Raw genomic sequence first — 16,098 nt, 5'->3', positions numbered from 1 at the left:
GTTTCAATATCATCAAAGCTTATGTAGAATTATGTGGTAAATGCCTGAAAATATTAGACATACTCCCTTGGATAGCAACTATCCAACATCTGAGCAAATAAAGATGAAACCAAGTTAAGAAAAAGCCAAATGGTCAGGAAATGCAGAGGAGCCGAGTATGCAGAGAATGTTTGCATACAAGCAGGCAGGAGATGCTTACTGCAGCCCAGTGTTGGAGAACAAAAAGGACTGTAACTGGGGGAATTAAGTAGAAAAGGTGTCATGAGAAATAAGAAAAGACAATGATAAAATAACAAAGCAGATTATAAACGTCTGTACCTTGAAAAAGAAAAGCCAAGAAATGCAAAGGCTTCTGCACTTGTATTTTGAGCCCATTTCTGAAATCTAAAATGTCTGTAAGTTCAATTCAGTGAGCCATTACTTTTTAACAATGTTGTTTATATAGCTTTACCAGAAGCAGAATAAGGCTGTTGGTATGTTCATTTACATAGCAGTACCCAGCCTGCTTTTTCAGCCGATGCAACAGTTTTATTGCTCTACTAGATTCCAGATTTAGAAACAAACTGAAGACATTTCCTCATGATGCTAAGCTTGCCTTTAGAAGGATAGTGTGGTGAAGAGTGGTGGATTTGGACCAGAAAAGGTACAAATCCCTCCTCAGCCATGCAAGTCACTTGGTGATCTTGGACAAGTTACTGGCTAACGTTCTGCACAGCAAAGCATGGACAATTGAGCATTGTCTGCACTACTGTGTGCATCAAAAACACATCTGGTGGTGTGACAAACAGCCCTGTTCCACTACAACCTAAAATTGCACGAGCACAGTTGTGCAATGTGACATGCATTGGAAATAATAGACATTGTGTTGCACAACTGTGCTTGCACATACCATTGGCAGTGCTTTAGAGACATGTAGCAGCACAGGTGGTGCTAAGCCACCTGTGTTATGAATGTGAGCCATGAGGCTATTCCCATGATCAACGGAAAGTGGGCTAAGGGAGCTTAGCCCGCTTTCCATTGATCGTGGGAACCACCGGATGAGCCTGGTGCTCCCAAGGCGGCTAGCCCGCCTAAAACACTCTCCCCTTAAAAGAAGTTAATGGAGCAAGTGCTCTGTTAACCTAATTTTGATGCTCATGTGTCATCGCAGTGCATGGTGACACATGAGTAGACCCCCAACCGTGAGGCTGCAAGCAGCTTCATGGCCTCAGGGGTCTCTCCAGGATGCCCTGCACACCTGCACGGGACATCCTGGAACTTTCGGGGGCTGGCCGTTCCTCAATCCCTGCCACCCCTGCAGGCTCCGTGATGGAGCCAGCAGTCGTGTGGGCGGTCACTCAGGACTCTGGGCAGGATTATCAGTAGACGATCCTGCCCAGATCCTGCAGACTCAACAGAAGCTCTTCTCATGGATCGTGAGAAGAGTTTCAGTATCTCTTATTTTCCAGGGTGGTTGTAAAGATAAAATGGATTAAGCTACCTTGGAAGTGTACAAATGGGTTAAATAGTACTCAGTGTAATTCATCTTTGGTGCACATTACTAACTCAAGAAGAAAAGTGATCTGAGATTAGGACTAGAACAGCCTTGTCAGAAAATAAGTGTGTACTTTGTGTTACTTGTCTTACAGATTGTTATTCAGCTGTCATCACCAATTGAAGCCAGTGGTTTGGTGATTGATTATGAAGACATGGAATCGGGGGATAATGGGTTCCCAGGTGACACTGATGAAACTGACACCACTTTCCCCAGCCGGCCTGAAATTGAGGTACGTAACAATTATCCACTGTCTGGCTGCATGAAGGAAATGAACTGACTGTGAAATTTAGAATATGAGATAAGCTACCCTTGTGATGTTCAGGCAATTGTCAAGTAAGGCAAAAACTTCTCCTTGGTGTCTATGCTGTCTCTGTCTTCATTGGACTTGGAGTCAGAGCAGGGATGTAGCAAGATTGCTGGTGGCCCCAGGACAAGCTGCAAGGCCACAGCCAAGCATGCAACCCTTGAGTCAGAGTGCCAGCCTTTCTCTTTCATGTCCATGCAATACCTGAGTATTTCTTCCGAACTCTTTGGATAATAAAAGTGCTGGTGAACAACAGCAGAAACCTTCTGTTTTCCCCAGTAGGCTTTGGGGGTGTTCCCCAAGAACATCACAATTCTCCATTCTTAGAGAATGTCACAAGCCAATATGCTATTCTCCTTTCTCCCCCGCCCCTTTTGATCTTTTTGTTGTTGGACTAAGAATGAAAACAAGCACTACCACAGTACTGTTTTTGTTCTGTCCTATGCACATGGAGGGTAGGTGGAATGATTTCCTTGACACAGAGAGGTTAACTATGGGTGATTCTCGGAGTCCCAGCTTTAAGGGATCAGAGACCTGTTCTGGAGTATGTTGTTGGGGTACCAATCATGGGCAAGATAGCCCAGCAACAGAGTAGGAGAGGATTAATTTCTGAATGGAATGGTTAATTTTTGAATGGAAGCCTTCTGAGTGGAAAGATAGGTGAGTCCAGAACAAAGACTGATTTCCCTTTTTTAAAATGTTTGTGAACTACTTTTTTTCTTTGAATTTAAATCTAAACTTTTATATACTTGGCCACATTCTGCTTCTATGTGACCTTTCTGAAACCACTGGAGTTCCTTGTACATGGAGGCAAAATACTATCCTTCTCCACTCCCGCAGCCCCCATAGCAATCCTATTTGTTTTTCTGTCTGCTTAAATTCATTTGTCTTGTGTTGCTTATTCTAGTTCAGTTGCACATTCCGTCAGCCAAAAGCTCTGAATCCTCCCATTTACTGGCCACCTGAAACACGCATCGGCAATGTGTCGTTCAGCATGGATCTTTATGAAACTGACCTCTTCCGTAAGCCGACCCAGGGGATCTTCCTCACCGCAGAGAATAACCAGATTTTTGTTGAGGTAATGAACTGTGAAGGGAATAAAAATCAAGAGCAACATTCTGCAGGACCATGGAAGCTGAGCTAAGGCCATTCTTGTCTGCTCTGAACTGGCAATGCACTATTGCCTTAGGCCAGGGCTGCACAACTATGGCCCTCCAGCTGTTATTGGACTACAACTTCCATAATCCCCAGGCATAGTGGCCAACAGTCAGGGTTGATGGGAGTTGTAGGCCAACAACTGCAGGAGGGCCAAAGTTATGCAGGCCTGCCTTAGGCAGATAGGTGTGTTCTGAAAGCTGAAATTGTAAAGATCATGAGAAAGTGAATGCTTTGTGGCAAAGACCAAATAATCCTCTCAGCATGGGAAAACCAAGTAAATATATTTGTCACCCTGGTCAGATCCTCTACAAAACAAGAGTAATTGAACATTGTTGCCCCTTCAGAGAAACCCAATTTTAAAAAAAATTCTAACATTGGTAGAAAGAGATGATGATTAATTTTATTTAGCAGACTGGCTTAATTCTATTTTCAAGAGAGAATTCATACAATAAGAAGTTTATAGTCCATGTTCTTGAGAGAAGTCTAGTGAGAGAAAGAGAGAGAGAGAAAAACCCACCCTTAGAGGAAGGGTGGGATTTTTTTTCTCTCTCTCTCCCCTCAATCTTGTCTCAAGATCTGAAGAGAAGAAGCATGGAGTTTCTTCATGTTCACAGTAGCACACATGGCGGTTCTCCCAGTTTTATCCTGACAACAACTTTGTGAGGTAGGTTAGGCTGAGAATTAGTTACTGGCCCAAGGCTATCTAGTGAGCTTCATAGTTGAATGGGCATTGAACCGGGGTGTACCAAGGTTGAAGTGGGCCCAGAGATGAGATTTTAAAATGGGCCCCTCACTGCCTTCATCTCCTTCTCCTGGCCCCATGTCTCTGCTGCAAGCAGGCCGTTGCTCTCCCCCATCCCCTTAGGGGTATATCTTACAGTGCTCACAAATGTAGTCTGCCATTCAAATATAAACCAGGGTGGATCCTGTTTAGCAGACAATTCCTTTTTGCTGCCACAAGACCAGTTCTTCTCCCCAGCTCAAGACTCCAGGAGGAGGAATGTGAGTTGGGGTGAACCACAGGGAAATGAAATGGGGCAAATCGTCTTCTCTTAAGTCCAAAATACTAGAAATGGTAGAAAGGTCTGCAAAAAGGGGACTTTTTATACCGTTTGGGGAAAAAGGCAACTTCAGGGCAGAGACTACTTTAGAATAGTGACCAGCACTCCAGTAAAACACACATTCAAGCAAACCACACATGTAAAATACTCTCTCTCTCTCTCTCTCTCACACACACACACACACACACACACACACTACATGCACACAAATTGATATTACTTCTGAAGAGGCTAAGCAAGGATTAGGGACGTTTTTGGTTTTACTTTCCTGGGAGGAGACAAGCCGAACAGCCAACTTCTGTTGCATCCTGACTCACTCAGCAGCAACACGTCCAAAATGGAGGTCAGAGGAGTGGGTTGGTGGGAGGAGCACAAGACCTTAGGAGAACTAATCAGGAAGCTCCTTCTGGGAGAGGGTGGGACTAGCAGAGAGAGTATTAACCCTTTCTTGACTCTGCTGCTGCCCAGGAAATGCCGACCAGGATCAAAACTCACAGGGAGTGCAACTGTCCACCCCTTGCACACACACCCCGGTCCACCCCCAGAACAGTGAGCTGAGCTGTTGCCTCTCTGCATGCTGCTCCTGTAGCTGCAGTGACAACAGAGAGAGTGAGCAGCATGGCAGTACAGGGGCAAGTTGCTTGGTCTTGGAGAGCAGGGCCTGGGGTGACTGTCCCTTGGGGGCCCCTCAGAGGCTGTGGACCAGGAGACATTCGTCTCCCTTTGTCTTATTAAAGGTATGACCATGGATTGGACCACTCTTTCCAGTCCTAATTCAACAAAGCTAACTAGTATACCACACTGGCTCTCATGCTACTGTGCAGCTTAAGTTGCTGCATTGGACTGTGAGTTAGAGAACCAATAGGCTCAAGACAATAGCCCTATTCAGATGAATATATATATATATATATATATATATATATATATATATATATATATGGAGAGAGAGAGAGAGAGCGCGCACTGTACTTTTGTACAGCATCCTAGAGTGCTCTCAGAAGTCCCACACCCAGCAAGAAGCCCCACTTTCCCCATGCTCTTCAGTTCGGGCATTTATCTGAAGAGGCACACACTGTAAGCATGATGGCAATTGCTTCTGTGATCAGAAGGGTGAGTCACTCTTAACTTCTGATTGCCAACACATTTATGGCATTTGCCTCTTCAGACAAATGCCATAACTGTGAAGAGTTTGGGGAGGGTGAGGCTTCTTGGTGCATTAGCACCGGGGGCAGGACTTATGGGCACACTCTTGGATGCTGTAAACAACTACAGTATCCTTTTAAATATGTATATATTTATCTGAACAGTGTGAATAGAATATATCCCATCTTGACAACTAAGAGCTCCTACTAAGGAACTGGCAGGAATGGCCCATACAGGTGGAGTGGCGGTGGGGGGGGGGCTGTAAATGAGCCACAGGTGTGGCTCATTCCCACTCTCCTCTCCCTGCCTCATTTCACCTGCCACTCCATTTACCCCAGGTCTGGCAACCAAGCAAATAACCAGCCTGCATGCCTGGAGCTAATGCGGTGGTGACCAAGACATTAAGAGGAAAGCGGGAAGGAGCCGCACTTGCAGTTGGTTTACCGCTACCCCACACACCACTTGAAAAGAAGTACCAAAGAAGTACCCTCAGAACATTCAGTGTCTCCAGAACAATCAGATAGCCTCCTCCATTTCTCACTTGTGCCCAAATGCCTGTAGCCTATCTTTCTTAGGATGCTTAGATTTCTTAAAGTTCTTAGATTTGCAGATATTCCACCAGAGCTATCTGTGGTAAGCCTTGCAACTGATACTGGTTCATCAGATTCATTCAGGATGCTGATGAGGCACTTATATGGGGAACATAATCTCTCTCTCTCTCTCTCTCTCTCTTTTCTATTTTTTTTTTAAAAATTATTTTTCACTAGAGCAGTATCCTGTTTCCTGTATCTGCCAAAATTCATAACTGCTCCTTGGGCAGCCTGTAGTGTTCAAATCTTTCACAGAATATCAGATATAACATGCTACTTTTTTGCTTTCTGTAGTTGCTAACAGAGAAATCAGGTTCATATAGTATAAATCTTGCATGTGTGCCACTTTTTGCAAGTTAAACATCTCACCAGCAAGGTGGTGATAAATTAAACATCCCATTGCTTTCTCATTTCCCAAAATAAGATCCTCTAGGCAAGGAAATATCTTTATACATGTCATTCCCCACAGTGTCAGTGGAATTTAATGAGGACATTGTAAGAACAATGTTAAAAGAGGTTGATGGATTTCATATGTTTGAATACTTTTTTGGACTTTCATCTATAAAATGAGTTGCTTTTAAAACAACTTGCAGTTCACGTGGAGGTTTTTTAACTGTGGAGCCTGACCTACAGCTCATCAGCATGCCCAGCACTGTGTGGCATTGCACTAGTATGCCTCAGCCACTGGAAACACCTGGCACAACAGGAGTTAGGGGAGAGCACACGCCAGCTGCTGGGTAACTACCACCAACACTTGTGGGAGCAGTTGCAACAGCCTCTGGTGAGGAGCTGCAGCCTTGTGGTGCCTTTTGGGGGGGGGGGTCCTTCTAAGTATCTACAACATTGGTTTGGTGCATGGATCTGGGCTGTGCCCAGGCTTTGCCCATATGCTGAGGCTTTGCCAAGGCTCAGCTTCCCGGAACTGGGTGGCGGGGAGCAGCAGCCGTTGCTCCTGAGAGCAGCACTAGAACCAATGGGTTGAAACTATAAGGAAGGTAGACACTGGGAAGAATTTGCTAACTATAAGAGGTAGTGAAACACTCTGCCTCTGTGGAGGCTGGTGCAGGCGCCGCCAGAGGGGCAGCGGGAGGCACCTTTCATTCCAAATTACTAGGTAATTCCCTCTCCTCCCACTGCACCTGAAAGATGTGAGCAGCGGCGGACTGCTCGTCACCCACTCTGCCACTCCTCTGGCTTCCACACATGCGTGGAGGCCATTTGCTGGCCACACAAATGGCCTCCGGCGCCAGCTGAGTGGCAGAGCTGGTCCTCCACTGCAGCAGGTGCTAAGCAACGCGCCACTGCTCACAACAGCTTTCAGGTGCGGCGGAAGAAATGGCAAGCACCGTAGTGTTTAACTTAGAGTGAAAGGTGCGTCCCACCCACCCCTGGCAGTGCCCCCACCAGCCGCCACCGCTGCTCTGCTTCACACAGTGATGTGCTCTCCTTCACGAGAGGTTTTAAACAGAGGCCGGTTGACCATCTGTCAGGGATGCGGCAGGGGTTTCCTGCCCTGGCCAGAGACTAGGAGATCTCAAGGTCCTTTCCAACTCTAAAATGATATAATTCTGTACAGAAGGAAGAGGGTGGCACCAGGGCAGCTGTGACATTTTCTGGATGGTGCCCTGGGTTAAGAAACTGATGCAAAACTGAATCGACTCAAGAAGAACTGGATGCTTTTAAATACGTTTGTTTTGCACTCATAAACGATTAATTCCTTTCAGCCTTCTGGGATGAATCCCATCAGCTCCATCTGGCCCTGCCATTAGTTCTTTGGACAGATATTCTAATTTGTTCATCACCTGTCCTGGCATAAGCTTGGCTTTCTCCTTTCTGCACAGTGGAAAAATTGTATCTGTGCCTGACATCTGTTCCCTATCCTCAAGTGACAGATTTTTTTTTTTTTTTAATGCTCATCTTTTTGGTCAATAAATTCTCCATGCTGTAATCTACAAGAGCTCTTCATTTCTTTCTTCTATGTAAACACTTCGAGTATAATGGCTTTCTGTACAGGCAGATCTTCAAAGGCATGTGGATCTTTGCTTCACAATAATCATGGCTTTTAAAAGGCATTTTAAACAAATCTTGTATTTTGAGAGAGTGGGTTTTTAAAATATTTGTTAGGATTTATAGCCTGAATTACCACAAGGACATAGGATGGGTAGCAGTACTCTTATTTACAATTCTTCCCACTGATCTCTCTCTGACAAACAAAAGACTTGGTGCGCTGTAGTGATGGGGGCATGTAGAGAGACAAAAACTTTAAGAAAAAAACATTAAATATAGAAATATATAGCATTATCAGGGAGACTAGGCCATTGCTAGCTAATAGGGTTTTCATGTTTTGTTTTTTAAATGGACAGAACCTCTGTGCCTTTAACAACAGTATGAAAAACAGAAATCAGCAGGTAAATTTTTTCACTGTAATTGCCTCTCCATGGAAGACCAATCAAGATGAAAGAGTAAATTACAGTTCCCCTATTTTATTGTTCTAACCCAAGTAACCCAGGACCTCATAAATCTCTACGACACAAATCAGTAGCCTACAGCCTGTAGGCTCTGACAATTCCACTTTTCCATATAAATAAGTTTCTAGCCCTTATGCTTGCAAACAGATAACTTGAAAGAAACAAGGAAGCAAGGAAGCAGAAGCTGAAATACGTTACATGGTTAAACTCTCATAATTTCTCCATCCATGCCTCAAGTTTCCTCAGAGATTAAGTTGTTCTTTGACACTTGACCATGACATGCCAGCATAAGGGTCAAGCAAGAGCTCCATTCAGACATTTAAAAGGCAGGGGTGGCGGGGTAGGATGCTGTACTGACATACAGGGTTTCAGAGCACAACCAGGAGTACTGTCCAGAGCATGAGTGCTAGGAAGCATTATCCTCCCTTTGTACATCCCCACTTACAGCGCTTTGTTGGAAGAGGCAAATGTCTTGTGAGTGTGATGGCATCTGTTTCTGTGATTAGAAGGCTGGGGCTCCTCAAACCTCCAGTCACAGAAGCAAACTCCCTCACACTTATGGCATTTGCCTCTTCAGACAAACCCCCATAATGAAAAGAGTGTAGTAAGATGCTTCTTGGTGCTGGTGCACCAGGGTAGGACTTTCAGGTGTGCTCTGGGACCCTGCTGGTGAGTACAGGATTCTTTTTTTAAAAAAATCTGAACAGGGCTTAGCTGTGTGTGCAAGCATGGGTTCTAGATGATGCACCAAACTGAAACTGGCTGCCCGAGTGCTGGGATGGACTGCAGCTTGTGGAGAAGAAGAGGCTAACTTTCCCCACTTGTGCTGGTTTCCTGACAAAAATCACCCCCATGGTTATTTTCCCCTGAAGTGGCCACTGCGGGGACAAATAGCTGCTTGAAGTGGTGATATTTGGCAAGAAAATAGCAGTCGGGAAAAGAGTTGATCTTTTCCCATGTTACAGTCCCTTTCAGCTGTTTGTGATGAAATAAGAGGTCCTTCCTCAATAGCATATCTTTCAGGGCACACCTAGTTTGATCCTAAGAAAACTGGAAAACTACAGTGTGTTCACTAACTGTTGTACACCTCCAATGACATGCAAGCTCTGTTAACGGCATCCAACTAGTATCTAAATTAACAGCAGCCCCTTGACTCTTCTTCTCCTCACATGGGATTTAGTGCTCAGTAAATTTCCCCTTTTAGTTATAGGTGCTCTTCTGTGGATGTCTCTTTCCATAAATCCATCACATGGAAGCTATTTCCAGATCTAGCTTGTTTCAGAAGTTATTTCAGTTTCAACACTGCCTGTAGCCTTTTACAGAACTAATGTGTGTTGGTTTGTCGTAAAATAGTGCAGTACTGAACAAAAAATTAATAATAATAATAAATTTTAAAAAATTACTTTTTAAAAAAATAAAAGAGCAACAAGACAAAGAATATTAGGATACAATATAACCTTTACTTCAGGAGGAACCTACAGTACAGCAACCATGTCCAGCCCTCTCTTGGGGCATTTGGAGCTCTGTGGAACCAATTGCCCAAGGAGGAGGCCTGCCAAGACCCATTCCCAATTACCTTTTACTCATAATGTGTTGGGGGTAATTACTTATATAGCAGCGCTTTTCAGGAGCTAACTCACTCCCATTACAGCAGAAATTAACAGGGTCTCAGGGGCAAAAGCTTGTAAATGATAAACATGGAGATTCATGTAAGGATAAACTAATCTACTTTATTCAGAAGTACATAATGATAGGAGAAGACCTATATCTAACAGCTGGCTACATGTTGGTCAGAGAGAGGCCTATAGAAGCATGGTGCTCAGAGACAGAGCTAGGAGCATTCTGCGAAGAAGAAGGAAGCTACTCTCAGGAAGTTCCTGAGTACATTCTAGCAATAGAGGGGGTCATAGAGGTAGAGATAAACAGAAAAGAGGAGGAGACCCTATCTATCTCTGCTCCCAATGCCCCTAGCAGTCATTAGGGTGGCTGGTGCAAAAGGTTGATGCCACCTGGAGCTGGATCTCCAATGTAATGCAAGATGTTTTTGATGTGTGCAGACATTTAGTGGAACCTGGCTTGCTGATCTCAGTGCGTGTGTGTGTTAGCATGGAGGATTAGTTGAACTGTGATGCTTTAAATGTATTTCCAGGTATTTTGCCTTTGAAAACTCCTTATGTGGCAAAACATTTTAAAATAAAATCACCTTTTAATTGTGTGTCTGCATTTCCCTTTTTAGAAAGTCTAGATTAATACAAATAAAGGTAGAAACCTTTTCACTCAGTTTTCCAGATGTATACAAGAAGGCTCTACAGAACAGTTCTGGTAACAGTCGTGCCTGTGAACCCAAGGTCAACAATCTCTGATTTATCTCCAGTCTGTTACCAGAACTGTTCTGTAGGACATCTTCAACATTAAACTTCTCAATATTTCAGAGAGAGAGAGAGAAAATGTAACAGTTGCATAAAACAATAAAATTGGTTGTCTTTCTAATGCAGGTCTCGGTGACCAAGGCTGACAACAATCTGGGCTTTGCAATTCAGACTTGCTTTATTTCTCCATATTCACACCATGATAAAATGTCTGAATATACCATCATTGAAAATATTTGTCCCAAAGATGAATCTGTGAAATTCTACAATGTCCCCAAAGCTGATTTTCCGATATTACATGCTCAGACAGACAAAAAGCGCTTTAGCTTTATATTCAAATCCACATTCAGCACCCCCCTTCTCTTTCTTCACTGTGAGGTGACTTTGTGTGCAAAGAAAGGAAAAGATGCTCAAGGACTGGCCAAGGTCAGTAAGTTTTTCTTTCTCTTTCCTGTTTTTTGGGGGGTGGGGTGGCGGGCAGGACAGGGATGAGTAATGACCCAATCTAATTATCTGTCCTATCAAGCAGGTGTATAGGACCAGATGTAAGAACTGTTGTGCCAAGGATGGTGGCCCAAGTCTAGTGCCAGTAGTGGTGATCCATTCGTGCTGCTGCAGGCTCCTCGTGGGTCACCGGTAGTGTTAGACATTTTTGCAAGAGGGAAAATACTTCAGGTAACCCATCCATGCTCAGGAAGCATTAGTTAGATTGAAAGCACATCACGTGACATGTTTCCAATCTGAGCAGTGCTTCCAGAGCATGGGTGGGCTATTTGAAATATTTGCCAGTGTGGCCAGCAACTCACTGCCACCATCTGCTTTAGACTGTGGGACACGTGGGCCATTGTCTGGAACTGTGTGACATAGTGCTGCTGTTGTAGGCAGACGTAGCAGGCTGGCACGGAGGTGGGGGGTTGGCTCTGTTGTGACAGCAGCAGTTACCATCTAGATGTGAAATATCTGCATAGCAGGATGTGCACATTATGTTAGTGTCTTGAAACGAAGGGTGTGCTTAAGGGGAATGGGCTGAGTTACACAGGAAATAGCAGAAGAGAAATTTGTGGAAGTATTTTATTGCAAATCTTGGGAAATGTTGGAAGTGAAAGTTGTTGCAGCAGAGGCTTTCTCCCCACCCCGTTCCACTTTCAATTACAACAGTCATTGTGCTTGGGAATGATGGGAGTTGTAGTCTAACATCATTTAGGGACCCAAGTTTGAGAAGCCCTGAGTTATGATGATTAATATTGGCAAACAGAGAAGTTTGTGTTTGAGAAACTAAGCTTTCTAGATAGAATAATAGTTTGTGAAGCCACAGTCCTGGCTCTCCACACAAGCGGTGTTGAGAGCTGAAGAGGGTTCTGCAGGGAGAGCGGGCTTGACCCGCTCTCCCCGCAGATGAGCAGGCAGCTCGCCTGGGTGGGCTCCGTCATGGAGCTGGTTGGGGTGGTAGGGATCGGGGGCCTCCTGACTCCCCTAGAAGTCCCAGCATGCCCAGTGCAAGTGTGTGGGACAATGTTGGGAGCCTCCTCAACGCCAGGAGGCTTGTTGTAGCCTCCTGCTCGGGGCTACTTGTGAGTTGCTGCACCACGGAGCCACAGCAACACAGCCAGGAATACAGGGTTAGTGGCGCACTCGGTCCACTAACCTCGTTTACAGTGGGGATTAAGTGGGCTTGCTGCTGGGAGCCACATGGTTCACATGCACGATGGAAACCAGGCTGGGCTCCCTTAGCCCCGTTTCCACCACGTGTGAGAATAGCCTCAATAGCTTGACTTTGTCTGACTTCCTTAACTTCCTGAAGGCATGTCGACTAGTTCAGAAAAACCTGCTTTGGGAGAAATCTAACTTTTATTGCACGTTTTTACAGTGGGAATGTAACAGCTGGGAAGCATTTCAAAACAAATGTATAGCCCTTGCTAGGCATTGGTTGCTGCTGTAGATATAGAATATTAGCAATAGCAATAGCAATAGCACTTACATTTATATACCGCTCTATAGCTGGAAGCTCTCTAAGCGGTTTACAATGATTTAGCATATTGCCCCCCAACATTCTGGGTACTCATTTTACCGACCTCGGAAGGATGGAAGGCTAAGTCAACCTTGAGCCCCTGGTCAGGATCGAACTTGTAACCTTCTGGTTACAGGGCGGCAGTTTTACCACTGCGCCACCAGGGGCTCTTCAATATTGGCTTACAATACAGCGCTTGCTTTTCCTAGATGCTCTATAAGCATGTAAAGGAGGACAGTAGTATTATCGCCATAATATAGATGAGGAGCTGAGGCTGTGACATTATTAGGAAGCTGCCATATACTGAGTCAGACCATTGGTCCATCTAGCTCAGTATTGTTTACACAGACTGGCAGAAGCTTCTCCAAGGCTGCAGGCAGGAATCTCTCTCAGCCCTGTCTTGGAGATGCCAGGGAGGGAACTTGAAACCTTCTGCTCTTCCCAGAGTGGCCCCTTCCCCCAAGGGGAATATCTTACAGTGCTCATATGTAGTCTCCCATGCAAATGCAAACCAGAGCAGACCCTGCTTAGCTAGGGGGATGCTTTCCTTAGGGCAGCCAGTGAGCTCGTGACTCTCATAAAATTTGAACCAAGAATTTCCACGCTCACAGCTCATTTACTTATTCAGTATGTGAGTTCTTCATCACATATGGTGGCTGCTGCCATTCAGGGTAAACTGTAACTGTTGTATATATTTATGGGGATTTTAGATATCAATAAAAATGTATTCCTCCTTCCTCCAAAATCTACAGGAAGTTCAGTCACATAAATTCATGAGTATGTGTACTTGACTAAAGTATTTATGAATGATTGCAAATAATAGCAGTGGGAGTTAGAATATTTATTGAGTTTTCCTAGTGAGAAGGTTTGTGGCTCCTGACAGCATGATGTACATTTCCCACTAAATGGCTACAGGTGGTAAACAGAAATTGCTTTCCACTTTGGGAGTGGTCCAGATTTATCTATGCTATTCAGTGCTCATAGCATTAGTTGTAAACAATGTGTTAGCATTAATTTTCAAGATCCTGCTGAGAAATAATAATGCTATTGTTTTTGAATCTCCATGTGTGAATTATTAGGTTGACCTGCCTTAGAAGAATTGTGAAGGGAAATAAATGAACATTCAAGCTTCTTTTCTGCATCCTTTTTATAGCTTATCTTCTATTGACATAGCATATTCATTGTATGGAAAAATTCAGCATAGCTATATAGGGCAAAAAAAATTTTTGTTCTGAAGAAGAAAGTGATCATTTTCCAGCATTCTTTACTGCAATTTTTATAGATAATGGAAAATTTTAATTACAGATAGGAAAACAAATTATCTACCTTTTACAAATAAGCATTCTTAGACATCAGTCTTAGGCTGCATTTACACATAGCAAAGAACCGACAGTTCAGCCCACTCACCACAGCCCTGAGTGAACACAATCCCTACTCCTGGTCTCGGGAGGGATATGCTGAAATTGGGCATGTCGTATGAACCCACCAATTTTGGCATATTCTACCCTAGTTGGGGCACGGAACCCAAAATCAGTAACTTAGATTTGGAGTATAGGACAGATGTTGGGCTCCATGCCTCAAGTAGGATAGAATTTATCGAAATTGGTGGGTTCAGACGACACGTCCGATGTCAGCATATCTTTCCCAAGATCGGAAATAGGGCTTGCACATGCACTTGAGCCTGCAGTGACTTGGCCAAACCACCAGTTCTGTCCTATGTGAACCTGGCCTTATAGTTGTTCTAGATCAGGGATTCTCAACGTGTGGGTCCCCAGATGTAATTGGACTTCAACTCCCATAATTCTCAACCAAAGGCCACTGGGGCTGGGGATTATGGGAGTTGAAGTCCAATAACATCTGGGGACCCACACGTTGAGAAACCCTGTTCTAGATGATCACTGAAGTTTCACGGTATCGTTTAGTGTGCAACTCATCACATGAATTGTGATGTTGAGGTCATTCACCTGTTTTGCCCAGGTTTAGGAGTTGTGTGTTCTCCCAATTTGTGGTTGTGTGGAAGCAAGGTATGAGGAAAACCTGGGTAGAAGTAATTGTGTGGAAGTAAAGTAGGAGAAAAAGGTCCCCAGGTTTTCCTCCAGCCTTGCTTCCACGCAACCAAAAACTGGTAGCCCTCACAGCTTCCAGACTTGGGTGGAACAGTTTTTGATTGTGTGAATAACCTCCTTGACTTTTGCTGCTGGTAATCCATATAAACGGCTTTAGCTGGCAAAGACAGGGACCCCCACAATGAATTTAGAAGAGGGAAAGGGGGCTTTACACAGCAATGCTGATCCCCATGGCAAGTCCAACATCTGAACTGGATCTTACAGACTTAGAACTGGGCATGCAAATGGCTTCTCTAGAACAGTGTCACACAACATTACATTGCCCTGGCATTGCAGAGAAGGGAACCTATGCAACCTTGATGCTTGTTGGATATTTCAAGTAATCTCAGTACCAATACTATGATGCTGTTCTCACGAGCAGCGAAAACCGGGCTAGGGAAGCCCAGCCTGGTTTTTGCTGCATGTCAGAACTGCCAGGAGCTGTGACGGCGAAGCCTTTTAAGTAGCCCGCCGCTCAACTCAGGTTTAACTCATCGTGTGTCAGTGGTGGGCACACTCAGGGGGAGGGGGGCTCACAGTAATGCACCACGCATTCACAGGATGCATTATTGGGGCTCTGGGGGCTTGCCTGCACCCAAACCCCAGAGCTGCTGGGAGAATGGTAAGAGATTGTCTGTGGGGAGAGTCAGGAAAACCCGCTCTCCTCACAGACCTTCCCGAAGCTCTTAACACGTATCATATGAAGAGCTTCAAAGTTTACATCTTGAAATGCAGCTGGGGATGCTTTCATGGGATATGTTTCGGATGACTTGGGTTTTTGATAATGGTCTGTTCTCTGCTCAGCAAACATCACTGAGTGCTGCTGATAATGAGGCAGCTGTGCAGCTGCTCTGATACTTTAAATGTTTTAAGTGTGTCCCTGATCTCACGAACCACATGTGGTTTCTTTCCTGCAGTGCATCCCTCCTGATGAAGCCTGTACCTCTCTCACTGTTGATATGATCTTGGCCATGATGCAGAATAAGAAAACCTTCACCAAACCCCTTGCTGTGATAACTAAAGAGAAACCAGGTACTGGATCCATTTTGAATCTGTTAATAGGAGTGCATTTCACTTCAATTGTACAAACATGCCTCTAGGCATATATACAGTATATGGTTTCATATTCTAATGGTGTTTTATTGTTTATGGGGTACAAGACACTGTAATCTTTGAGCATGTATTTGAGTATTTATTTGTTCTTTTATCTACCTTCTATGAAAACCTTGCTTGGCTAGGCAGTGGGAAAGGAATGCATTTCTGATGGTATAGAACAATATGTGATTTGTAAGCATTAAATCATTCTCTCCAATTACTCTAGCAGTTGATTATTGTTTAGGCACTGAAGGCTGTAT

General features: G+C 44.3%; 1 protein-coding gene across 5 annotated transcripts in view; it reads left to right on the top strand.

The window, feature by feature from the left end:
* The window catches only part of TGFBR3 (transforming growth factor beta receptor 3), a 260,627-nt gene that overhangs the window by 214,455 nt on the left and 30,074 nt on the right, over nt 1–16,098 (top strand). For 4 of the 5 annotated variants that reach the window (XM_053247377.1, XM_053247378.1, XM_053247379.1 and 1 more), the window contains 4 exons: nt 1,629–1,766; nt 2,749–2,919; nt 10,757–11,056; nt 15,661–15,775. In XM_053247377.1, the coding sequence (XP_053103352.1) occupies nt 1,629–1,766; nt 2,749–2,919; nt 10,757–11,056; nt 15,661–15,775 (724 nt within the window). The remainder of the gene's footprint in view (nt 1–1,628; nt 1,767–2,748; nt 2,920–10,756; nt 11,057–15,660; nt 15,776–16,098) is intronic. The other variant, XM_053247380.1, reaches the window with a different exon arrangement.

This window comes from Hemicordylus capensis, chromosome 4, assembly GCF_027244095.1.
Source record: "Hemicordylus capensis ecotype Gifberg chromosome 4, rHemCap1.1.pri, whole genome shotgun sequence".
NCBI lineage: Eukaryota > Metazoa > Chordata > Lepidosauria > Squamata > Cordylidae > Hemicordylus > Hemicordylus capensis.
The sequence above is the reverse complement of the archived record's forward strand: the minus strand, read 5'-3'. Positions and strand labels throughout refer to the sequence as shown.